The sequence below is a fragment of the Lissotriton vulgaris genome, unplaced genomic scaffold (genome assembly GCF_964263255.1).
Source record: "Lissotriton vulgaris unplaced genomic scaffold, aLisVul1.2 SCAFFOLD_3231, whole genome shotgun sequence".
Lineage (NCBI taxonomy): Eukaryota > Metazoa > Chordata > Amphibia > Caudata > Salamandridae > Lissotriton > Lissotriton vulgaris.
In genome coordinates, this window is record NW_028246287.1 from 161,677 (window position 1) to 188,212 (window position 26,536).

Consider the following 26,536-nt stretch of genomic DNA (forward strand, 5'->3'; position numbering starts at 1 on the left):
GAGATCTATTACAGGGACATACTTCACTTGCAGATACAGCATACTATGATGTTTCCCATGATCTGGCTACAAAGACACAAGGAATGAGTAGTTGGAGCATTGAAGATGATATTGATATATTGCTACTCTCAAACCTTGGATGTCATGATTGTGAATAAAGGAGGGTGCTATCTAGGTTGAGCTCTTGAGCTTGATTGGAACACTTGTTCTTATTAACAAAACATGTACTGAATATTCTATATCCATTTTCATGTGCGTTGAATCGGTAGAGTCCGCAATGAGGAGTGATAATGAATTACGGATGTTGATCTGCTTCAGTCGTAAACACTGGTGGAAATTCAGGGAATGTAATGCGGAAAACATTGAAATAAGGAACAATTAGGATTTGCTACTTAATGATCAGACAATTTGGTATCCAGTTGCTCCAACTGTTTATCCATGTTTTGGATAATTAGAAATCTCTTGACATGTAACATTTATTTTCTTACACAGATCAGCTATTTCTCCACAAATCCTCTCCTAAGTGATCGGAACCAGTTCCCATCCTTTTTCCGTACTATCCCTAGTGATGACGTGCAATCTCAAGGGCTGGCCCAGCTGGTAATGTACTTTGGGTGGACTTGGGTGGGTCTACTGGCTGAAGACACTGCTTATGGTCAACAAGGGATCCAAATAGTGAAGCAAGAGATACTGAGAGCTGGTGCATGTGTTGACTTTTCTGAGAACATAATTTTGAGCAAAACTGACAGGAATGCCTTTCACATCACCCAGGTGATTAAAGGCTCCAGCGCTAATGCTATAGTGGTCTTTTGCCTTGATGCAGACTTTGCACCTGTTCTGGATGAGATGGTGAGGCAAAATGTAACTGGGAAGGTTTTGATCGCCAGTGAGGCCTGGTCGACATCTACCCTCCTGTCAGTACAGAAGTACTCAGACATCCTGGCCGGCACAATTGGATTTGCCATTCATAGTGGAGAAATGCCAGGATTTGAAGAGTATCTCAGCAGTGTCAACCCTTCAAAATATCCAGAGCACATGTTCACTCGAGAGTTCTGGGAAGAAGCTTTTGACTGTGCATGGCCAAACCCGCAGAATCAATTTAACATGACCATTGAACCATGCCTAGGAACTGAGAAAATAAAAAACCTGCCCAATTTCTACGACGACAGTAACCTGAGAGTCACCTTCAACACTTACATGGCGGTATACGCCATTGCCATGGCCTTACAAGATCTGATTTCCTGTGAACAGGGTAAAGGGCCTTTCATTCATGAGACCTGTGCAGATTTAGTGGATTTCAAATCTTGGCAAGTAAGAAAATGTACCAAAACAAAATAAAAAAAAGGCTACTAGATCTTAGTACACAATTTTAAGTTTAACGTTATGGTCCAGTTTCAAGAGTTGCATTGCTATTCCAAACTCAAGGGTGGGCATTGAACAAACTAAAGTAAGTCTGTACCCAAAGTAGGCAACCCCTTTGCTTGCCATCATATCAACATTTTCTTAGTACTTTGATGTGTTGAACATACAGGTCATTTTTAAGCATTAAAGAAGTGGCCTCTCAATATTTGGATATACTTATAAAAATGGGAGCTAGAATGTTCATTCTATTTAGACATGTAACTAACAGGGGCTCAGCTTAGTCAGTAAGACTCTGGTTGTAAATCTCAAATTTCACAACTAAAAAAGCAGTGGGCCTCAGAGTGAATGGGTGAGATGACCAAGGTTTGGGGTGCACGGTTCCCATGTGAGCATGGGCAATACAGATGTGCAGGAAGGCCTCGGTCTAGAATGCTACAGTGGCCACAAAATAATGGGTTGGCATGTTATTTCAAGAGATTGTCAGAGGTTAGAGTGCAAGGATTTGTCCCATCCACTTTTGGGAGTTTGATTGTCAGTAATATGCCTATAAACCCTACTACTGCCAATGTTAATGAGTTCCAAAAATAAGTAAATCTGCATCCATTCAAGGAGTACATATACGGGTGAAGATTTACTATTTTTAGGTGAAATGTTCACTAAATATATTTTAGTTCCCATTCCCATATATATTAAGAAGTTGAAACCTTTTAGTGAATTGAAGACAATGAAAAAAAACAACAAGAACATAGCGGGCCCGACTCAGGCCTCTCAGACCCAACAACCCAGCTAAGTATGCATTTATTTGGGGTATGTCTCACCACAGCCACCTCCCTGTAGCAATGCCCATTTTCCAATTACACAACATAGTTGAAGTCTGCCTGAGGAGTAGTCCTGCTTTACAGATTTTCTAAGCACTAATCTCTTTTTTGTGTCTCTCTCGGAAATGGACATTTGCACTGCTTAGTTTGTTTGTATGCAGAACCAATAGTTGGGGCACATTTATCTTGTGTGTGAGACGTATAGGTTGTAGTCATGATCCATATTGTAAGCATCAAAACTGAAGGGTGATAGAAATAGTAGGGGTGCAGGAGGGGCTATTGTTATACAGCTAAATAGGTGCAGCCAACTTCCTTATCAACAACTGTCCACAAAAAGAAGAAAAATGCTTTGTTCTGCTCCCAACAGAAATCCTGTTATGGCAAAATGACCTGAGAGAGTTTGCAGCCGCCACTTACAAGCAGTGTCTCCTGCTCAATTCTGTGCAGATACGCTGACGGTTCTACATATTTAGTGTGTTATGGTGGTACATTGTGATTTCAATTCATCCCACTAATGGTTGCTTAAATATGCAGAGAAAAACGCAAATAACAGCAATTTCAAGTGATTATTTCAGTATGCATGTTTTACTTCATATTAGCAAATTGGTGAAACAGAGTGTTACACCTGTCAGCCTTGGGGTGGTGTTCCCCCAAACATTTTACCTGTTTACCCCTTCTTTTTGCTGATTCTTTTTGCTTGCCTTAGGGCTTTGAGCATTGTACCACTGCTGACCAGTGCTAAAGTGTATGTCCTTCTCCCCTTAACAATTGAACTATTTTATTTACATATAAGTCCCTTGTAAAGTGGTATACTGTATACCCAGGGCCTGTAAATTAAATGCTACTATTGGGCCTACAGCCCTGATTCTGTCACCCACACAAGTGCCTTTTGAATCCTGTTTCACACCTGCCACTGCAGTGCCTGTCATTGCAGTTTACTGCTACCTAACCTTGACATTTAAAACCCTTTGTCAAGCCGTAAATTCCCCTTTTATTACACATGTCATCTCCATGGTTGGTCCTAGGTAGCCCATTGGCTGGTATGCTGCATGAGAAAAAGGTAGGACTAGTACTTTTTGGTTTAGCATGTCCTGGTAGTTACAAATGACCAAATTCATTTTTTTCTACTGTGAGGCCTGTTCTAGGCCTGGGTGGTAATTTACGTTCCTCTCACGGAATTTACGGAATTTGGGTAATTTTGTGTACCGCAGAGAACGCTGATTTGCCAAAATTCCGCTATATGCAGCTTCATGGAATTTGTTGCTTGTTTGCACTTTCAAAAAGAGCTTTTGCGAGATTTTTCTCCCCTTGCACACAAACCGTGTTCGCAAACAGGAAAAAAGCATCACGAACGGGCGGAACAAGCAATTCTGCGTGTTCGCAGAACTTTTGCGTGCTCGCAGACATTTTTTACCGTTTCGCAGAGCTTTGCGTAGCATGACTATGCAAATTCCGCCCACCCCTAGCCTGTTCTTCTCATAGGTTAACACCGGGATCTCCTTAATACACTTAAGTGACTTTCTCATGTTTTATGTCTTTGGAATGGTAACAACAAATCTTCTTTACTGGTAGAATTGGATTTAACATTACTACTTGAGAAGTGCCACTTTGTGGACATTTCTCAGCTTTTACTACTTGGTGTGCCTGCAGTCTGACTCCAATACAAGTCTGAGGTGGGTGACAGCTTCACTTTGTGCATTCCCTCTAGACAGCCACAAACACTGGAAGATTATGTGTGCATGAGCACTCGTCTCCATTCTGATATCTATTCCTGGGCAGGAAGTAAGGGAGGAGCTGACCCTTGTTCCTGACCATACAAAGTACTCATTACCCCCTATTGATAGTCTGTAGCCAGAGCAAGGAAGAAAGGGCATTTGTGCACTTCAAAGACCCTTCTTTGAAGTCACCCCCACTTCAAAGGCACTGCTGGGTATGAGTTCTGCTGCTCTGACCCCACCAAATCAGACACTTCTGGACCTACAATTGGACTCTGTCAGAAGAACTGCTTTGCTACAGCGAGGTCTGAAACTCTGTTGAATTTCTGACATGGAAAGCCTGCTTTTCTCTTGTGCTGCCCTTCTGGTGCTACTCTCTGACCCTGCTTAGAAGAGCTTGTACCATAGTCAACTCCAAGGGCTCGTTGACTTCCCGCCTTTTGCTTGAGACTAAGGGCTATCAACATCTCTGCACAGGCTCCTGTGCCTGGTTCACTGTAAGTAGACCCCGATATTTGCACCACAGAAACAGATGTAGATCCAGTCTCTGTTTAGCAGAACCACGCATCAACCCTGTTGGGAGAGTAGAATTGGTGCATTGCACTTAGAACTGCAGCATCGCATCTGAAACCTCTGCTTCGTAACCAATGCATTTCTGCAACTGCGTTAAGAAGATTGATGCATCACCCCTCCAGCATGGGTTAACCCAGTGCATAGTGTTTGGCACCACTGCACTCGGAATCAGCACTTAACTCAACAGATCACTCATCTGCACCCCGCATCTCACTTTTGTTTCCAGGATCAAGATACTCTGCTCAATGGGCCTGCATGGCTCATGTTTCCAGCAAGCGTTGCATCGTGGTCAGCTTAAACTGTTGACTTTGCCCCGGTCCAGCCCCCAGAAAACCCCATATGTTCTTTTTGCTTCTAGCACTAGAACTCTCTTAATTCTTTAGAAATTCATAACTCAACTTCTTCTTATGGAATTTTTGCCAATTTGGTCTTGATTTAATTATAAAATCAATGTCTATTTTCTAAACGATTATGTAGTCTTTTGTGGTGTTTTAATTGTGTTCCTGCATGTGTGTGTTGCGCAAATGCTTTACACATTGCCTGTTTAAATAAACCTAACTGCTCTGTGCTAACCTACCAGAGGGTGAGTGCAGGTTATCTTTCAATGTGTATCTAGGGAATTCTTCGCCCTTGCCTGCCACGTCTGGATTGCGAGTTACTCTACTCTTCCAGGCAACTCCTCGCGGAACCCGCTGCGCGGGTCCCGCTTCGTGTGGGGCGGCTACTGAGAACCCTGTTGGAAGACCACGTTCTTTTGTTTGTGACTTTGTAGGGTTGCTGCTGAAGTCAGGGCTGCAGGGCTGCGAGCGAGGGTGGGCGCAGGACTACAAGTCCCAGGAGCGCCCGCCCGTCTCCATTGACAGCACCTGGACGCTCTCCTTGCAGGCTCCTCCCCTTTTTCGCGTCACATGAAAAGTGCTTCAAACTCCTTCATCGGTGGAATTCTTCGCCCTTGCCTGCCACGTCTGGATTGCGAGTTACTCTACTCTTCCAGGCAACTCCTCGCGGAACCCGCTGCGCGGGTCCCGCTTCGTGTGGGGCGGCTGCTGAGAACCCTGTTGGAAGACCACGTTTGTTTGTTTGTGACTTTGTAGGGTTGCTGCTGAAGTCAGGGCTGCAGGGCTGAGAGCGAGGGTGGGCGCAGGACTACAAGTCCCAGGAGCGCGCGCCCGTCTCCATTGACAGCACCTGGACGCTCTCCCTGCAGGCTCCTCCCCTTTTTCGCGTCACATGAAAAGTGCTTCAAACTCCTTCATCAGTGGAATTCTTCGCCCTTGCCTGCCACGTCTGGATTGCGAGTTACTCTGCTCTTCCAGGCAACTCCTCGCGGAACCCGCTGCGCGGGTCCCGCTTCGTGTGGGGCGGCTGCTGAGAACCCTGTTGGAAGACCACGTTCGTTTGCTTGTGACTTTGTAGGGTTGCTGCTGAAGTCAGGGCTGCAGGGCTGCAGGGCTGCGAGCGTGGGTGGGCGCAGGACTACAAGTCCCAGGAGCGCCCGCCCGTCTCCATTGACAGCACCTGGGCGCTCTCCCTGCAGGCTCCTCCCCTTTTTCGTGTCACATGAAAAGTGCTTCAAACTCCTTCATCGGTGGAATTCTTCGCCCTTGCCTGCCACATCTGGATTGCGAGTTACTCTACTCTTCCAGGCAACTCCTCGCGGAACCCGCTGCGCGGGTCCCGCTTCATGTGGGGCGGCTGCTGAGAACCCTGTTGGAAGACCACGTTCGTTTGTTTGTGACTTTGTAGGGTTGCTGCTGAAGTCAGGGCTGCAGGGCTGCAAGCGAGGGTGGGCGCAGGACTACAAGTCCCAGGAGCGCCCGCCCATCTCCATTGACAGCACCTGGACGCTCTCCCTGCAGGCTCCTCCCCTTTTTCGTGTCACATGAAAAGTGCCTCAAACTCCTTCATCAGCGAAATTTTTCGCCCTTGCCTGCCACGTCTGGATTGCGAGTTACTCTACTCTTCCAGGCAACTCCTCGCGGAACCCGCTGCGCGGGTCCCGCTTCGTGTCGGGCGGCTGCTGAGAACCCTGTTGGAAGACCACGTTCGTTTGTTTGTGACTTTGTAGGGTTGCTGCTGAAGTCAGGGCTGCAGGGCTGCGAGCTAGGGTGGGCGCAGGACTACAAGTCCCAGGAGCGCCCGCCCGTCTCCATTGACAGCACCTGGACGCTCTCCCTGCAGGCTCCTCCCCTTTTTCGTGTCACATGAAAAGTGCTTCAAACTCCTTCATCGGTGGAATTCTTCGCCCTTGCCTGCCACGTCTGGATTGCGAGTTACTCTACTCTTCCAGGCAACTCCTCGCAGAACCCGCTGCACGGGTCCCGCTTCGTGTGGGGCGGCTGCTGAGAACCCTGTTCGAAGACCACGTTTGTTTGTTTGTGACTTTGTAGGGTTGCTGCTGAAGTCAGGGCTGCAGGGCTGCGAGCGAGGGTGGGCGCAGGACTACAAGTCCCAGGAGCGCCCGCCCGTCTCCATTGACAGCACCTGGACGCTCTCCCTGCAGGCTCCTCCCCTTTTTCGTGTCACATGAAAAGTGCTTCAAACTCCTTCATCGGTGGAATTCTTCGCCCTTGCCTGCCACGTCTGGATTGCGAGTTACTCTACTCTTCCAGGCAACTCCTCGCGGAACCCGCTGCGCGGGTCCCGCTTCGTGTGGGGCGGCTGCTGAGAACCCTTTTGGAAGATCACGTTCGTTTGTTTGTGACTTTGTAGGGTTGCTGCTGAAGTCAGGGCTGCAGGGCTGCGAGCGAGGGTGGGCGCAGGACTACAAGTACCAGGAGCGCCCGCCCATCTCCATTGACAGCACCTGGACGCTCTCCCTGCAGGCTCCTCCCCTCATCCAGAACAGATAAATGCAACAGCCTGGCGCGCGGGAGAAGCCCGGGACAAGGGCGGGACCGTCTGTGGCCGTCAGGGGCAGTAAGAGGCTGGGCTGGGCCACCCCCCTGATATTTGGAAAGCGGGACTGTGGTACTGTTACTATACTTTGACTTAGATTTTAGCTCCATACCTTTTTTCTTTTTTTTTACTTTACTTGTAGTATTGATTGTCATGTCCTACATGATCCACTGTGTTTAACCGGGTTTTTTATTAACTGCATCCTTAGGTTTCTCATACATAGCTCCTTTGAACTTTACTTTTATGTCCAATATGTCTTCACTAGTAGCGAATCCCTTATCTGGCACGGCAGGGGTTCCTATTTTAGGTCCATTGGACAAATTCTTTTCTAAAGTGAAGAGCGAAGTCGATAGAGAGATTACGCTCGCAGAGAAGCGAGCTGGGCGTCGTCTATCTATTGAGCTCCTAAAACAAAGACCATTACTTCCTACCCAGAGGGTGGATACATGTACTGCATCAGATTCAATTATCCATAAAGAATCTGATGCCGAGCTATTTAGTACAGACGATATTCCGCTCATATTTCAGAATAATCATCTTGCCCAAGACGATACTATAGTCATTCCTGACCATAATTTTTCTGAGCCAAATCAAAGTCAGCCAATCGATTTAAGTACTCCTTTACCAAATGATGTAGCACCTCTTCACGATATAAATGTACCTTCCCCTGTATTTACACCCTTAGGATTTGATGATCACCCGACTATTGTATCTGACAAAAAATTTTAAAAACCTCCTACTAAGGAATTTAACAGTGTTTCTCGTTCACCACAGAGAAAAAGAAAAAGGAAGGGCGGAATCAAAAAGGGGAATAGACTATCCACTAGTAATATGTACTCCCCGCACAAGCTAACTAAGGAAGAAGGGAATGTGGAATCCATAGGGCATTTGACTGCCAACTCGATACTTGCCCCAAGCTATGAAGGGCTAATAAAGGATATTGATTGCCTTATTAAGGCTTTGATCCTCCCACTTACCGAAAGGGTCAAAAGGTTAGGAGAGAAAATGGATTAGATCTTGCAAGAGCAAAAGATAGTAGATTGTCATAAACCTAGTGACCAAAGTAAAACACACCCGGTAGTTAAACAGCCTCTTAGCAATCTACCCAAGCAACAAACTGCTACCCCTATATTAAACAAAAAGCCTGCCGTCGTAAAATCTAATGTGCTGACGGGTACTAAACCTCTTGCAGCTATTGAGAATACAAATAAGGAAAAACCACAAAAAGGCACACCAAGAGGCCATACCACAAATGAACCCCCAAGCAAGCTTATTCAAACAAATAGAACAAAAACTAGAAATGTTGCTGATCTGCCCCCGGAATCCTCAAATCATGTCATCGTTCTTACAGGAGTCCCGGTCATGCCAGCTGGAAGTATAGAACATAACTCCAGTCTTAAAAATAAAGTCAGTTATTGGCTGCGTAAAAATAGACCACTCCCCATGCACCTAAATGGAGACATAGTTTCAGTTAGGCGATGTAATTGGGTGGGACTTAGACCTAAGGACATCGAAGGTGATGTTATCATCGTCATTTTTAAAGATCATAGACTGGTCACATATATCAGTGACTGGTTCCCAGGGAGATGTGAGGGAGGTATCTCTACGCGTAACTTGAGCTACTTCTATCCGGAAGCTCTAATGATGCCCCCAAATAACAATAACCCACCAACGACGAACACAAATCATTTTCCTTTAACTAAACGGAGATTTGATGGTTTATACAGATCAAATTCAATCTTGAACCCAGCTCACAGACATTACAATGGTAATGATTACCCTTTTCTACAACCCATGCCTACTTCCTATCCTCCTAAAATGTATAGACCCCATGCACCATACAGATCGAATTCAATTATGAATCCGGTTGTACGTAGCTTTCATAACAGGAACAATATTCCTTGTTTTTCGCCAATGTACCCAAATCAACCACTGTTTAACAACAACAACCTTTATACCAGTAATTCCAGGGACAATTTCCATACCTACAATCCCAGGGATAATTGGGTCAGTAATCCCAGGGACATTTTCCATACCTATAATCCCAGGGATAATTGGGACATACCATTGTCAAATTTATTCCACCCTTTCTCTGGACTGGATGAGAATGAATGACTCAATGTAACATGCTTGAGGAAAAACTGTCTGATGGGCACATGATGTGCAGTAACGGTAATAGTGATGATATTGGCCAAGCTGACCCTGTCAGCATTCTTGAGGAGCAAAGGGCAAATGAAAACTACCATGAAACTGATAAAGGTAATGAAATCGTGGGGATGGGTCTCCCGGAAATAACTAAAGACAGTGAGCGATGTGCTAGTGGTGGATTAGATGAAAACTCCCGGAAAAAATGGTCCATAACATTTTGGAACATAGCCGGCCTTCGGGCTAAGTTAGAGAATCCTGCTTGGAGGCTTTTTACTGAAAATTGTGACATCATATGCCTCCAAGAAACATGGGCAGAGGGGGAACATCATTTGAGTGGCTTCATAACAGCTTCTATTCCCGCTGTAGCATCAGCACATGGAAGAGCGAAAGGGGGTTTATGTATGTATATCTCAAATTGCCTAAACTTAAAAAAATTAGAGCTCTATTTTCACACATCTTACTTTCACATTGTTGGGGTTCATTTTACTAGTTCTGTATCTTCCTTAATAGTTAATTTTTATAATAACATTCCTTCTGTAACTATATTGTCGGTACTTAAAACCCTGAATAGCAAGTTAAACAGTATCATCAATGGTTCTAAAAGGCTATTTAATGTAATATGGGGCGGGGATTTTAACTGTTCCTTATGTTCCAGAGGTGGAACTGGAAATTGTGGACTATCAATAGAAAGGGATATCAATATATCCCATTTTGAGCACTCGACACTGGGGAATGCATTGAATGAAATTCTGTTTACCTACAATTTAGGGTTTGCAAATGAATTGTGCTATAACAGAGTGCCATTTACTGCAACTTTTAATGGCAGAGGAATAATGTCGACTATAGACTATATCCTCATTTCTACTAGCTACCATGATTGTATTGCTAATTATAAAGTCTTGAATGTCCCTCTTAGCGATCATTTTCCGATAAGACTAGAACGGATGGATTCATGTCTAAATGTGCATAAGGCGGTAGAGGTTCTTTCTGTTGATGTGGATATAAAGAGACAAAATGGGTATGTCCTTAAATGGACTAGGGTGGTACCTGAGGTATTTCTTAGTAAACTTGTGAAAGCATGTAGTATAAACTTCGATGCATGCCTAGACTCGGAAACAAAGGACTCCGAAATTATAATCAATTTCAGAGAGATTATTGCCAATATAAAAAAAGGTCTATGGGTTGATGTTAAGACTAATAAGTGTAAAACTAGAAGCAATGTGTGGTTTACTCCGGAATGTAGCAAAGCTCACAAATTGCTAAAAATGGCTTTGCAGAAGCAAGTGAGAGATCAATCCCTGATAAGGGTTCTACGTAAGGAGTATAAAACAGCACTCAAAACCCAAAAGGAGTTTTTAAAAAATAAAGCATGGTCTGCCATTATGGAGGCCTCAGAACTAAAGGACATGACTGCTTTTTGGAAAGCAGTCAATGCACCTTTTTTCAAGGACAGTTCAAAGGCCCGTATGGAGATAGCCGTAAGTGAGGAAGATTGGGTGAAGCATTTTGAAACTTTATATAAAACATCCGTATCCACCACTGACCTTATAAAGGAACCTATGGCTAAGGAGAAATATGTGGGAGGCCACCAACTAAACTTCCAACTTGAAGAGGTAATAAAGGGTATCAAGTCCAGTCTTGGGGGCAAGGCACCAGGGCCCGACGGTGTCCCAGTAGATATCTTTAAAAAGAATATCGATCTCTGGGCTCCGATACTTACCAGGATCTTCAATGCCACTTGCTCTAAAGGTTTACTCGATACATGGTACAAATCGATAATTATCCCGATATTTAAAAAAGGAGATAGATCCAGCTGTGCCTGCTATCGGCCCATTTCATTACTTGACTCCACCATAAAAATTATCCGGAGAGTCATCTTAGATAGACTTCAGAAATGGGCAGAGGAACACCATATCATAAGTGATCTCCAATATGGGTTCCGAGAAGGAGTTGGCACCATGGAACAAGTACTTAATCTATCAATCTTGATTGAGAAATACACCACGGCGAAGGGAGGTAGATTCTATTTAACATTCTTAGACCTCACTTCAGCATTTGATTTCGTAAATCCTGGCAAATTATGGACAATCTTAACTAGCATGGGTGTAGAAGCTAATATCATCAGCTTTTTAAGAGAACTATATAATGGAGCTGGTGCAATGGTCAGATTTGGCTTGAAGGGTGAGTGTACAAGGGAATTCAGAGTGGGGAGGGGCGTAAGGCAGGGGTGCGTCCTTGCCCCATTCCTATTCTCTATCTACATTAACAATTTAGAGGACTCACTCCTAAATGAATGTAACGATATCCCAAGTGCCATGACTCGCCGGTTACCTGCACTTATTTATGCAGATGATACGGTGCTTATGGCCAGAACCCCATTAGCTATGCAGGCCATGATTTCGTCTTTTAGTGGTTTTATGGATAAACTCGAACTTCAAATCAATTGTACCAAGACATATGTGATGAACTGTGGGGGAAATGTCCGACAAAAGAAGAAAACAATGTTTATTGGGTCAACACCACTACAGCATACCCCAACTTTTTCGTATCTGGGGATTCTTTTTGGCCATACTGGGAACTGGAACAGGGCAATACAGGCCAGGAATTTACTTTTTTCCAAATCCATAATGGCCCTTAAGTCTTTTAGCAAAAAGATGGGCAAAAAACCAGTCAAAGAGTTGCTATATATTTATAAAAGCAGCTGCGTCTCAGTAGCGTTATATGGGGCTGGCATCTGGGGAAATTTAAATGTTAATAGTTTGCAAATAAGTGAAAATAATTTCTTACGATTTCTATTGTCACTTCCATCGAGTATGTCAAACTATAACTGTCACACAGAAGTGGGTATTTATTTCCTGGAAGACCTAATTAAAATTCAACCGTTGCTGCTTTGGCATCGGGTATGGACTACTGAGAGATGTCATTTAAACCGCCTCATCTTGGGAGATGTGCTAAAGTTGGATGGCGCCAAAAGGATAAAATGGTTACACTATATAAAAACTGTTTTTAACAACATCAGACACCCGGCGTATTTTGACGAGCCAGAAACTATGTTCAATATTACTAGGAAGACTCTTAAACAATTGTGCCTAGATTTTATGGTGAACCAAAGAGAATCTGCTGAAATGGTAAAAAAGACTGTGACTTCCCATCAAATGATTACCAAAGGAGGTACTTTTCAGCCTTATTAAAACCTACAAATGAGTGAATTTGAAAGGTTTTTATTGATAAGATTCAGATTTGGTATATTGTTTAGATTATTGAGCTTCCCAATTATAAATAACTGGTCCACGGTTATATGTTCATGCCCTTGTGACAACGTCTCTGATCAATCGGATATTCATATTTTATTTTTTTGTAGATTTTATGTGACACCAAGAAAGAGATGGATTATGCCAATTTTAAAATATATGAATTTGAGACAGTGTCGCCCTGCATTTCTGGCTATACAGAGCTTTGAAGAGATTTTTTCCATCTCTTCCGTGGCGGCGTTTCTTAAAAATGTATTTTATCTGCGTAAGACGCTGATAATATGATTTTCTTGCTTGTGCATAAATTACTTTGTATAGTCTGTTACCATTTTTCCAAAATTGATTGCTAATTGAGGTTTGATGATGCAAAAATTTTAATGTAATTTTATGTACTTTTATGGTTATGAAATATAACCAAATAAAGTTTTCTGAATGAATGTGTATCTAGCTTACCCTGACTAGAGTGGCGGTCCCTACTTGGGCAGGGTGCATACCTCTGCCAACTAGATACCCCTTTTCTAATGCAGGGCTAGGCTGCAGGATTCTTATTAAGAAGAATTCAACAACATGCTGGACTTGTCTTTTAGGTTCAATGTATTGACTCCTAAAGTACCTCGATGTGATGCAGTTGTATAATAAAAATAAAAATTCCTCTACTATATCAAAGGTCTTTTTTCTCAAAGGAAAGAGATGCTTGCTTGTGGTAAGTACAGAAGACCTGAAAAATACAGACACGTTTTATAAAGTTACTGGGTTGCTCTGTATAAGAAGTTTGGTCTTCCATTTGAAGCGGACGCCATGCAAGTATACTGAAGGAGCAAATGTTCGCCAAACTTTGACACAGGATAAACAACTTGTAAAATTCATTGGATTCAGATGGACTAATGATGCTTATAAATGAACTGAGCACTGAAAAAGTCCCTGTCAGACAAAACAAGTTGGCTATTGTTCGATTGATGTGATTTAAAAGAAAAAAGACGAATAAAGATGTACTTAAAGAACAAATTATCTTCACATTTGTTTATTGACATTAAATGATAACAGAAATGAATATTAACCCTTTCCTTGCTGCTGTCGGCCATTGGCTGATGGCAGCACTACCTCCCCAGTGCTGCCGTCGGCCAATGGCCGACGTGGCCCCGCCCGCGCACGAAAATGCCCGCACCGCGACGGAATTACCGCCGCGGTTAACGGGTTAATTGAAGTTACAAATTATGTACAATAGACATATGTCTCGTTACGTCCTCTTAACAAGTTTCGCAATTGAGAACTTAACCACTATCTTGTCTGTATAAGAAGTTTGCACATGGGTGCTTCTTTTCTGCAGATTGTGAAATTGTATCTTTTGCAGAATCCATATTTTGTATAGAAAGAACAGATTGCATGAATAAGAAGATGGGTTTCCAAAGGACTTTCGGTATATAAATGTCCCTTTGAAAAATATGAACACATTCACATTATTTCATACATTTGATCTTAATTTCATTTGAAATCTATAGGGGGTGACTTAATTGTAAAATAAAGGCATTGGCAAAACCAATAAATGTGGTGTTCGCTGCCATCATTTTAGATTTGTTATCCCCTTTGCTAGTAGGCCTCCCCCCCCCATGCTAAGCCTGTGTTTTGGCTATTTGGGGTAGTGCGCGCTTAGGCCCCTGTAACTTTTTGACCACGTAAGGTATCCATGCCAAATTTGTGTCCTTTTCTTCCAATATCATGGGGATTCTAAAGGCAACCAGGGTTTGTGGATTTCCTTGGATGGGTCCCAGAAATTAGCCAAAATACAGCAACATTTTGGGGCTTTTTGGAAAATTGTGAAAAACGGGCTACTAATGAAAGCGTGTGCGTTTTTGCCTAGCTGTCATTTCTGAACCCTAGCTCTGCCGGCACCTAGGGAAACCTAGCAAACATATACATTTTTTAACACTAGACACCCAGGGAAATCCATGATTGGGTGATTTGACTGCTTCAAACCAGGTTCTGTTACCCAGAATCCCTTGCAAACCTAAAGAATTGACCAAAAAACACATTTTCCCCATATTTCTGTGGTGGAAAGTTCAGGAATCTGTGTGGATCCACAAATTTCCACATACCCCTCATTCCCCAAAGTCTTACGAGAAAAATGGTTCCTCACTTGTGTGGGTGGTCCTAGTGCCTGCGACAGGAAACGGCGCAAAACGCAACGTGGTCACCCCTCAATTTCGCAGTGAAAAATGACCCTTTCCTGGCAAAGTACCGAGCTGTCGTTTTTTAACCCTAGCTCTGCCGGCACCTAGGGAAACCTAGCACACCTATACATTTTTTAAAACTAGACACCCAGGGAAATCTAGCATCGGGTGACTTGACTGCCTCACACCAGGTTCTGTTACCCAGAATCCCTTGCAAACCTAAACAATTTCCCTTGCAAATCTTAAAAGTTGTCAAAAAACACATTTTCCGCATATTTCTGTGATGGAAAGTTCTGGAATCTGCATGGATTCAACAATTTCCATCCACCCCGCTTTACCCAAAGTCTTATGAGAAAAATGGCACCTCACTTGTGTGGTTCGGCCTACTGCCCGCGACAGGAAACGGGTGCAAAACGCACCAATGTCATACCTCAATTTTGCAGTAAAAAATGACCTTTTTTTGGCATAGGGCCTAGCTGTAGTTTGTGAACCCTAGCTCTGCCGGATAGGGAAACCTAGCAAACCTATACATTTTTAGAAACTAGATAGCAAGGGGAATCCAGGATGAGGTAACTTGACTGACTCCCACTAGGTTCCTTTACCCAGAATCCCTTGCAAACCTAAAAAATTGTGCAAAAAAATAAATTTTCCCGAAATTTCTGTGATGGAAAGTTCTGGAAACTGTGTGGAGCCAAACATTTCTGCCCACGCTGCGTTCCCCAAGGTCTTATGAGAAAAATGGTACCTTACTTGTATGAGTGGGCCTAGTGCCTGCGACAGGAAACAGCGCAAAACACAACATGGTCACACCTCAATTTCGCATTGAAAAAAGACCCTTTTTCTGCAAAGTGCCTAGCTGTAGTTTTTGAACCCTAGCTCTGCTGGCACCTAGGGAAACCTAGCAAACCTATACATTTTTTAAAACCAGACACCCTGGAGAATCCAGGATGGGGTGACTTGACTGCCTCCCACCAGTTTCTGTTACCCAGAATCTCTTGCAAACCTCCAAAATTGTCCAAAAAAACACATTTTCCCCACATTTCTGTGGTGGAAAGATCTGGAATCTGCGTGGATCCACAAATTTCCACACACCCCACGTTTCCCAAAGTCTTCCAAGAAAAATGGTACCTCACTTCTGTGGGTCGGCCTAGTGCTCGTGCCAGGAAACGGCGCAAAACGCAAAGTGGTCACACCTCAATTTTGCAGTGAAAAAGGATTCCTTTTTTGGCAAAGTGCCTAGCTGTAGTTTTTGAACACCAACTCTGCCGACACCTAGGGAAACCTAGCAAAACTATACATTTCTGAAAACTAGACACCCAGGGGAATCCAGGATGGGGTGACTTGACTGCCTCCCACCAGGTTATGTTATCCAGAATCCCTTGCAAATCCTAAAAGTTGTCAAAAAACACATTTTCTGTATATTTCTGCGGTGGAAAGTTCTGGAATTTGTGTGGATTCACCAATTTCCTCCCACCTCGCGTTCCCCAAACTCTTACGATAGAAATGATACCTCACTTGTGTGGTTTGGCCTACTACCCGCAACAGGAAACAGTGCAAAACGCAACATGGTCATACCTCAATTTTGTAGTGAAAAATGACCCATTTTTGGCAAAGTGCCTAGCTGTAGTTTGTGAACCCTAGCTCTGCCGGCACCTAGGGAAAATACCAAAACCCCACATTTCTGAAAACTAGACACCCGGGGGTTCCAAGGAGGTATGGCTTGCGTGGATCCCCCAACGATTCCTTACCCAGAATCCCTTGCAAACCTCAATTTTAGCTGAAAAAAAATCACTTTTTTTAACAAATTTGTATGTGGGAAAGTGTGGCATCACCGGGCTCATATCACGGCAAGAGTGTTGATTTCCTTTGGAGGAAATAATAATTACTCCACTGCATCCTTCGCTGGTACTTGGGTATTAGTAGTCCAAAGTCTTATCCAAAACATGAGTACCTTCAGGACAGCAAATTGGTAAATGGACTTTAAACTGAGATTGAGGCGTAATGGTAGTATGGGTGTGTTCTTTGGTAGATTGAAAAGAGCTCTTAAAAATGTCTTTTCAGCAACTTCTAGTTGGTTAAGATGCTCCAGTACCCACAATTCAGCCCCATAGAGAGCCCCGCCCAATCCTTTGGTCTGTGTATTTCATGTGTAGGAGAGATTGAGTGAAAAGCTGAGCATTTGACTCTTTTTACAATTGCACAATCCACATGCTGAAGGGTTAGGACACTTTTCTGAATGTGGGGAGTCCAGGCTAAGTTGTCACTAATTCTGACAACCAAATAGTCAAAGTCCTTGACCTGTTCTAATAATTGAGCTTCAAGCCTCGCTTTCCCCTTAGTGGATGTGTAAGGATTAAAAACCATAAACTACGTTTTCGACCGATTGATTTTAAGACCTCGAGCTGTACAAGCTGTCACAAATTTGGTTAACACATTCTGAATGCCCATTGGGTTTTTGATATGAGTAACATATCGATGGCAGATAAAAGTGATGGTATTAACTTGCCTTCCAATTTAGGCGGTTCACTTCTAGAGTCGTACAACTCTCTTATAAGCTCGTTTGTGTATAAGGTAAATATAGTTGGGGCCAACACACACCCCTGGCACACTCCTTTCATAAGCAGTATATTGTCGGTCAAACTCCCCTCCGGGTTCCATCTGACTCTAACATAATTATCAGGATGCAAACTAATTAAAAGTTGGAGTAGGTCAGGGGGGAGTCCCAGGTCCCTCAAAACAGTCCAGAGCCTGGTGTGATCAAAGGAATCAAATGCCGTTTTGAGATCAACAAACACTACATAAAGATGACCTTTATTAAGCTTGACCTCTTTCCATATGAGCTGAAGAAAATGAAACACCTGATCTAGGGTGCTTGTGGAGGCTCTAAACCCTGCCTGCAAGTGCAAGAGTATGCTATTGTTCTCTATACAATTTGGAGGTGTGATAAAATCATTTTTCTAAAAACTTTCTGGGACTCATCTATAAGGCTGATAGGCCTATAATTTGCAAGGTCCCCTTTTCCCCCTTTTATGAATATTGTTATTATTTCGGCACCCTTCCAAGTTGCCGGAATATCTCCTCCATGTGTGATGGCATTAAAGACTAGGTGGAGCAGAGGGCCCCATATTTTAGGTTCAGATTTATATAGATCTCCCGGTAGTCTATCGAGCCCAGGTGCTTTTACGGCTTGAAATTAGCTATTTGCATTCATAGTCTCCGTTAAGGAGAAGCTCACTACCTCATTTGCATCAATCACTTCATTGCTGACCCAGTAAGCTCCACTGCATCCCCACAAGCTCACAATCCTTCTCAGAGTATAATGTCTGAAAGTACTCTTCCCAGATGCGTGGCTTTATGTAAAAATCTTCATCGCTAACCTGATGAGTTACCCCTTTAAAATGATTCCAGAATATCCAACAATCCTTTTGCCTTGATGCCTGAATTAGGATGCACCAATTTTCTATTTCCCAGCTCCGTTTGGCCTTTACTTGTATACTCTTATATAACCTCCTTTTGATGTTTATGTCAGGCCTTGTCCCTACTTTTACTGCCACCATTAGTTCTGCTCTTGAAAGAAACCTTCTCTGACTGCTAAAATAGGACGTAGTTGTTATTCGACAAATCTTGAGAGCTGGCCGGAATAATATCATCATTTCTGTTGGCATTACTCATGTTCACTAAAGTCTGGGCTACCTCTTTATAGACTTTGGGGAGAAGACTGCCATTAGTGACTACATTTGCCCACTTGACTCTCCTGTGGTTGTTGGTCGTTACCACAGGTGCCTTCGATAGAGTAACCTGGGGCTGAAACCGGGAGACCAGTGAGACTTAAGAGCAATGATTTATGATCGCTGTCCTCACGATTGAGGATGGTCATATCACTAACTTGTGTCCAAAGATCGAGGTCTACCATAATAAAATCAATTCTGCTTTTAACGTTCCCCCACTTAAAGGTATAATCTGCATTACCATCTCAGTGTGTCCTCCTGTTACATGCTCGCAGCCCATAAGCAAGAGTAATAGAACTTGCTGCCCAACACTGGTGGATCTTTTAAGGGTTGGAATCTGAAGCCTTTTAATGCCTCTTGCTTCTTTTTCCTCTTGGACTATTTCCTGAACATACTCTTCAGACTCGTATCTTGTGTTAAAGTCATCAGCTATAATAAGGTGGTACTCATTTTTAGCAGTTTCAAGGAAGTTAGTAAGCATTGTCATAGTGTCAGAGGGCTTATGAGGGCTTTTGAACTGGTTATATATATTAATAATCCTAAAATGGATATTCGCTTTGAACGAGACCAAATCAATGCCAAGGATATCCTGAGAGTCTATGCGCTTAATTTTACAAGCTAGTGTCGACTTGACCCAAAAGAACATCCCACCCGCAGGTCTGCCAGATGATGACTGTCTTGCTTCTAAACTAAATGTGGAAAAACCCACCCTGTGACTCTTGTTCGGTAGACAATATTTCTAGGAACAGACAGATGTGGCAGTTATCCACTAATTTACCCCACTCCAGATTGCTGAGCATAGAACGTAACCCTGCAATATTCCAGAAAATGATATCTAGATGCAAATCAGGAATAGGACTTCCCTGTGGTGGGTGTCTTATTTGGGAGCTATCTCTTGTTGTGTCTATGGTGGAAGCCTTATTCTCAGGTGGGCTAGTCAGGATGTAATTTACTACTTCCTTAGGGCTGAGTTGTATTTGTTTCTCCACAGAATTGTCAGCCTGAGGAGTACCCTGGGCCATCATAAGAACAACATTACTAGACTTTAGTCAATCTAATTTATCCATTTCTGTTAGTGCCTTGTATCTATTGCTAGTTACAAAAGGCGATTGCTCCTTCCTTCCTGGCTTTTTGTGAATTAGCTGGGCCGCAGGGTTTTAGATGTCTATAGAAGAAACCCAGCTGCATTATGCCTATCACATGATCTGGGCCCCATCTGGATTGGTTTCTCACACTCCTGATTAAAGACCCTGCGAGGTCTGGGTTTTGGCAATTTATCACAATGCAATCTCCAGAGGGGACTTACATAAGGGACCAAACTGGTTTATTCTTCTGACCATCAGAATGTCATGATAACTGGAATTTTCGTACTCTGTATTTTGGGGAAGCCAATGACATATTGTATTTTTCAGTTGGCCTGTGGTTTTTCCTAAACTGCCCTGAAGCGGAGGGACATTGATTAGGATTGCACCATATGGACAGCATTTGGGCGGTAGATCCAGATCAGCCTCATTTGATGGTTTGTAAGAATAATCCACAACATTTGACTGGCAGAAAGGCACCTCGTTGGTCCATTACCCTTTGAATTTGTTTTAGGGCTCTGGGTTTTATACCTAGATCTACCGCCAGCAGGCTCGCTTCCACCTGTTTGATTAGTTTGCTTCAGTGCTCCATTTTTAGATTGATCTTTCCCCCAAAAAATCCCAGCAACCCCTACAGGAGCTAATTGTGGGCTTTTGTTATTTTAGTTTCCCATCCTACTGTGAGGAACTGCAAGAGCATGTGTTCCCACGTGGTGGAGCAGACCAAGTGTAATGCTCTATCGTTTCCTGCCCCTTCCAGAAGACATGTGATGGATTTCATTACATTTCCCACATTAGCCTCAAGCTTACCAAGTCTGTACAAAATTGGTGAAAGGTTTTTAGTTAATATTTCTTTGAACCAGTTTAATAAAGAGTCAGTGTCTTGTGAAGGCGGGGCTAGGGTGACTGCCGTAGCAGGTTGAAGTTCTTGCACAATAGCTGGTACAGAATGAGTGCTATTAATCCCTTGTGATGGTTTCTGCAGCTTGTTCTTAGACCTAGTCTTTGCACCCACTAAGGGCTCTATGTGTTTCAGCTTTTTCTTCCTTTTGACAAATGGACCAGATGACGGAGAGACAGGAATGGTTTCACGGGGGTAGTGGTGGTTCAACTGGAGGTATAACTGGTAATTGTGTGCTTTCAGAATTGCTGTAGTCAATGTCCTCAAACACCCCACTGTGCACTAGGTCTTGATTCAGAGTGATAAGGGAGCTACCCCCTATGGATAACCATTGTTCAACAATCCAAAGCAAGTTTGCTTCGCTCTGTCATAGGAAACAGCAGTGTCCCAGGGTTGGGCACCCCGGGACACTGCAGGAGCCGGCCCTGGAGGGTGCCAGTCCCCAGGGCCATGGAGGGCTCCAAGAGGGGGGGCCGCGTGGCCCCCTCCCTATGTAATTAAAGCCCAGGGAGGTGATGGTTTGCGGGCATGTGGGAGGGCTCGAGCCCCCACAGAGATTTATTTATTTTTAAAAAAGTCCCAGAGGTGGCGGACCCCGGGGCAGTGGGGAGGCCATGTGCCCCCATGAATAATTAAGAAAAGCCTTGGGGTGGGGGTCCCCGGGGCTTGGGGGGCCTTGGAGGCCCCCCACACATTAATAAAAAGGAAATCCAGGAGTGGCAGTCCCCAGGGCCGTGGAAGGGCTGAGTGCCCTCCCACACATTACTTAAAGTAAGCCCTGGGGGTAGTGGTCCCTGGGGCTGCAGGGGCCCACGCTGGCTGCCGCATGTATTTGTTAGCAATGCCTCCGGGTCCTGGCCCATTCGGGGGCCTCATTTAAATGTAGCGCAGGACCTTTTGGCCAGATTTGCAACCCCAGTACACATTTTTTTTTACTGAAATATTTAAAAAAAAAAAAATTCTGGCTCTGGGGGTCCTTTTGGGTCCCCCTGAGCAGGCCTAGGGGGTCAGGGTATTTCTACCCTGCCCCCTTTTCTTTTTTTCATCTTTATAATAGTATTTTCTTGTGATTCGGTTCTACTGAGTCACACGATGGATGCCAGCACTTCCTGGATGGGAGTGTTGACAGCCAATTAGAATAAAGCTCATGGTCGGGAGGGGTCGCAACTCCACGGCGACCACAGATATCAAAACTTTTATTCTTTTAATTTCTTAGTAACTACGGAACGGATTTACACCATTAAAAAAAAAGGTCACTTTCTGAACCAAGCAGTACCTTTTTTCTAAATTTAGGGTAATTTCTTTCAGCAGTTTCGGCTGTAGCTTTGTGTAAGGTTTCCTATGGGAAATTGATTTTTTTACTCTTATTTTTTTAATTTCTCAGCAACTACTTACCAGATTTTCACCATTTAAAAAAATGGTCGCTTTCTAAACCAAGTACTACCTTTTTGCCAAATTTTGGGTAATTCGTTCTGCAGTTCGGGCTGTAGCCTGTCTGCAAATTTCCTATGGAAATTAACATGGGGAAAAGATATTTTGGGACCCCCTTTTTTCTCAGCCCCCGTGTGACGAATCACTCCCAAACATTCAGGATAGGAGCTGAGCTGGATAGACTTTTGTTTGGAGAATTTCGCAAAGATTCGTGAAATGACGCCAAAGTTATCAGCAAATCAAAAAATGCTTTTCCTACGGAAATTAGGTTCTAACTATAACTACCTAGCATCCATTCCGAGCTGAAAAACATGGAAAGCACTCTGGTCTCCGATTTCAAAAGTGTTTATTGCAGGCCCCCTGCCCCTCCAACAGACGCGTTTTGCCTTACGGCTTCATCAGTGTTGAAAAAAAAAAATATATATATATATATATATATATATATATATATACAGAAAACGCCATTCACCATATCTCCTACTCCCGCAGAGACAGAATAACCTAGAGAGAAACCATCATTTCGTGCTAGATCCTTAGTGTTTTATTTGTGCAAAATCGTGCCAGCAATCCGCCATGACGCGTTTCGCCTCCAAGGAGGCTTGATCACATGATGTGCCATAAACACAAACAAGGGCATTTATAGTCAAAGTCAGTGCATTGTAACGGCTGTTTACAATTAAGCCATGAACAGAGAAAAAATACTGCACGTGTATTTTGGCAGTAAACATTTAATATAGGGCATAGTGCCCGATTAACAATGTAAACATATTTCTCCCAAATGTTTAAGAAAAAATATATATATGCATAAATAGAAAATGTTAAAAATATTTTTACGATATAAAACCAACTTTACATGTTTATATACAAGGATAAATCCATATTTTTTATACATCCATATATTTACATTGGTTTTATGATTATTCCATATTGGAGTATTTGAGAGAGTGGATGATTATGACATTGCAACATCCTACCTCACAATCTTCATACCCCAACAATAACGTGCACATCTTTGCAATTCTGTTCATATAACCCATGTGTGTAATAAAATGTTACAAAAAAGTCTGCTGTATTGAGAGATAAAAATGCCCATATAGGGGTGCTGAGATAAATTAATGTGCTTAACTAAAGTGCAAGTGCAATTTAAAAAACATTATCTTTATTATAATGTGGAAGATAACGAATCTGTATCCAGTATGAATCATATTTCTCAAATCATTCAAATATTGCAATGCCTGATCCCAGGTTCCTAAAATTCATCCCGGCAAATTGGTATATAAATTGGTTTTCTAAAAAACTTAAACTTGAACTCATCACAGGCAAGTGTACATATCCTCACTGGCATTGAGGCCTCCCAGATTCCTACTGTTAAATTCCAGGATGTACCTTGTTTCCAGCAAACATAGCTTGGCCTCCCTGTTGCCACCCCTTTTCAGGGGTAAGATTGTGTCAACCAGATAATATTGAAGACCCTCAGGGTCACTATTGTGAGTTGATTCGAAATGCCGTGCTACGGGATATGTTCGGTCTTTTCCCGATATGGCTCTTAGGTGCTGCAGTATCCGTTTGTGGTTGGGCAAACGTGTGCTGCCCACATATCGGAGCCCACACGGACACTGCAGCACATAGATCACATATTCGGTTTTGCATGTGACTCTTTTATTAATTGCAATTGATTTGTCATGAAAAGGGATGGAATAGTGGGTTTTGTTCACTCTGTGACGGCACGCTTTGCAAAATAGACACTTCTTAAACCCCTTACTCAGAGCCATCCAGGTTTCTGAGATTGGTGTGTCCAGACTATTGCTTACTAAAGCGTTAGCCATTGTAGGTGATCTACAGAATGTAAGTTCTGGTTTATTTCCCACAAATGTACCTATGACCGGATCCCCTCCCACTAAGTTCCAGTTTTTACTGAAGATTTTCCTAATCTCCGCATGTTGCATACTGTAAGTTGCAATGGCCCTTGATTGTATGGTCTCGTAATTGGTTTCTGTGATTTTAGTTTTGGGTATCAGAGCTTGTTCTCTTGGGACTTTTTTAAGTACGTTCAATCGCCATATTTATTATGCTCTCGCTATACCCTCTCTCCAAGAAACGCATCTTGCTCTCTCTCTGGGCCCTCTCACAGTCAAAATCAGTACTGCAAATACGCCTCAGCCTCAGCATCTCCCCATAGGGGATGCGGCGGATGAGGTGTCGCGGGTGCTGACTAGTTGCATGTAGCAATGTGCTCCCCGCGGTTGCCTTCCTGTGCAGTTTTGTTTCCAACTTGTTATCCTTAATGTATACTTCGACGTCCAGAAAGTTTAGTCTCTCTCTATGGATCTCTGATGTAAATCGTAAATTATAAGTATTAACGTTCAGTTTCTCTATGAAATTGGTAGCCTCCTCCTAGGATCCCCTCCAAATCATAAAAAGGTCATCTATGTACCTTAAATACAACACCACATTGTTGGTCATTGTGGCCTTGTGGTGGCCCATGAGGACCTGCTCCTCCCACAGCCCCATGTGTAAACACGCAAAGCTGGGGGAAAAGCAGGCCCCCATGGCCACCCCTCTCATCTGTTGATATACTTGGCCATTGAATATAAAAAAGTTCTGTTCTAGACATAATCTCAACATTCCAACAATCATTCTATTATGATGTATATAGTTCATAGGACGCTTATCCAGGTAGTATTCCACTGCCTTTACACCATCAGCATGTCTAATCGAAGTATACAATGAATTGACATCCAAAGTCATTAGTAAAAAATCTTCATTCCAAACAATCCCCTTCAATTGGCAAATAAAATCGGTAGTGTCTTTCACGTATGAATTCAGTTTTATTACCCATTCCTGCAGGAAATAGTCGATATATCTAGAGATATTTTCCGTTGAGCTGTCAATGGCTGAAATAATCGGCCTCCCAGGCGGTATTGAGACATCCTTATGAACCTTAGGTAATAGGTAAAAAGTTGGAATAACAGGATGTTCTTTTTTCAAAAACTGAAATTCATCATTGGATATGAAGCCACTGCAATTCTACATACTGTTATGAGCAAACCCAGCCACTTGTACCTTTTTATTAATTTGCTGTGCATTCTCTACAATTGCACAGCGCATGACGAGCTGGCTTTGTCACATAACGCGGGATTTTTAAAAATCCAGCGCACAGCGGGAAAACGCGGTAGCGCGGAAGAGGTTAAGTAGAGAGAAGGCACAAAATACAGAGAAGAGAGATAGGAGAGATGGCAAACGTGATGAAGCAGGAATAACCCAAGGAGAAGTGAGCAAGAGAGAGAGAGAGAGAGAGATTGAGAGAGAGCGAGAGAGAGAGAGAGAGCAACTAGAAGAGGAGCAAAGTAGGAGCCTCAAGGTGCTGGAGCTGGGACCCAAATGTTCTTTCTTGGATTGAGGTCTGGGCACAGGTAAGTCCTCAGACGGTAAAATTGGTACTTGTATAATGGTTGATCCATTCAACAGTCATCATTAAGTTGATCTTGAGAGAGACGGTGTCCCAGAGGGGGCAGTGTATTGTACCACCTATCCACAAGTGCCATTCAATGCCTCATCATGAGTATGAACTGTTGTGTAAAAGCATCTATTTTATAATTCAGTACATTGAAACTGTAAAAAGAATGTGCTTATTCTCCTTAATATCTGCACATATTTATTCTATACATATGTGTATCTTCTGTTATGTATGTTTCTATTGTTTTTCTGCAACAGATTCTCCACTACGTAAAGAATGTTAATTTCCAGTCTAAAGCTGCTAGTAAATTGAATTTTGACAATGGTGGCAATCCTCAAGCTCATTATGATATTGTAAACTGGCAAGAAAGCTCTATTGGCATCATCACTCATGTGAAGGTGGGGAGCTATGAGTCATCTTTCCATTCAGGAGAATCCCTCACCATTAATGCCAGTGCAATCCAGTGGGTTGCTGGAAACACTCAGGTACAATTGTGTTAAAATGATCTGCGACAATTAAAAATGGCATTTTGAGTAGCATGACTTGAATCAGAAGGGCGCTGTCATACTTTAAATTGATTTAAATGGAACTGCTTATCTAGATAGATACAAATTATATAGTGTATTGTGTTGCCTGATTTGCATTGGTTTGAGGTAGGTTAGTCTCTGCAGTCTCTGTTCCACACTATATTTCATGTATTTGTTTTGTGGAGAATATTATGCATTAGCATCACTTAAAATCCAAATCAATTACATCCAGTCTGATAAAGTGTGCACAGGTGGAAATATTCACAAGAATTGCATGGCAACGCCACAAGACTTCTTGCTGTGCTGCCCTACTCCAATTCATAAGGACAGAAATGCATTAAATTTACAAGATACAGTGCATTTATGTCCTCACAGCCGGGCTGGCGCATATTTTGCAGCCTTATCCCAGTACAGGCACCCTTGCACCATGGTACAACTTGATGTTTGGGAGTGTGGGTTTCCAAAAGAGAATTCAGG

General features: G+C 43.0%; 1 protein-coding gene across 1 annotated transcript in view; it reads left to right on the forward strand.

The window, feature by feature from the left end:
* Positions 1-26,536, forward strand: part of LOC147666001 (extracellular calcium-sensing receptor-like) — an 89,628-nt gene that overhangs the window by 39,021 nt on the left and 24,071 nt on the right. The window contains exons 4-5 of the mRNA XM_086949336.1: positions 493-1,311; positions 25,790-26,017. Of these exons, the coding sequence (XP_086805462.1) occupies positions 493-1,311; positions 25,790-26,017 (1,047 nt within the window). The remainder of the gene's footprint in view (positions 1-492; positions 1,312-25,789; positions 26,018-26,536) is intronic.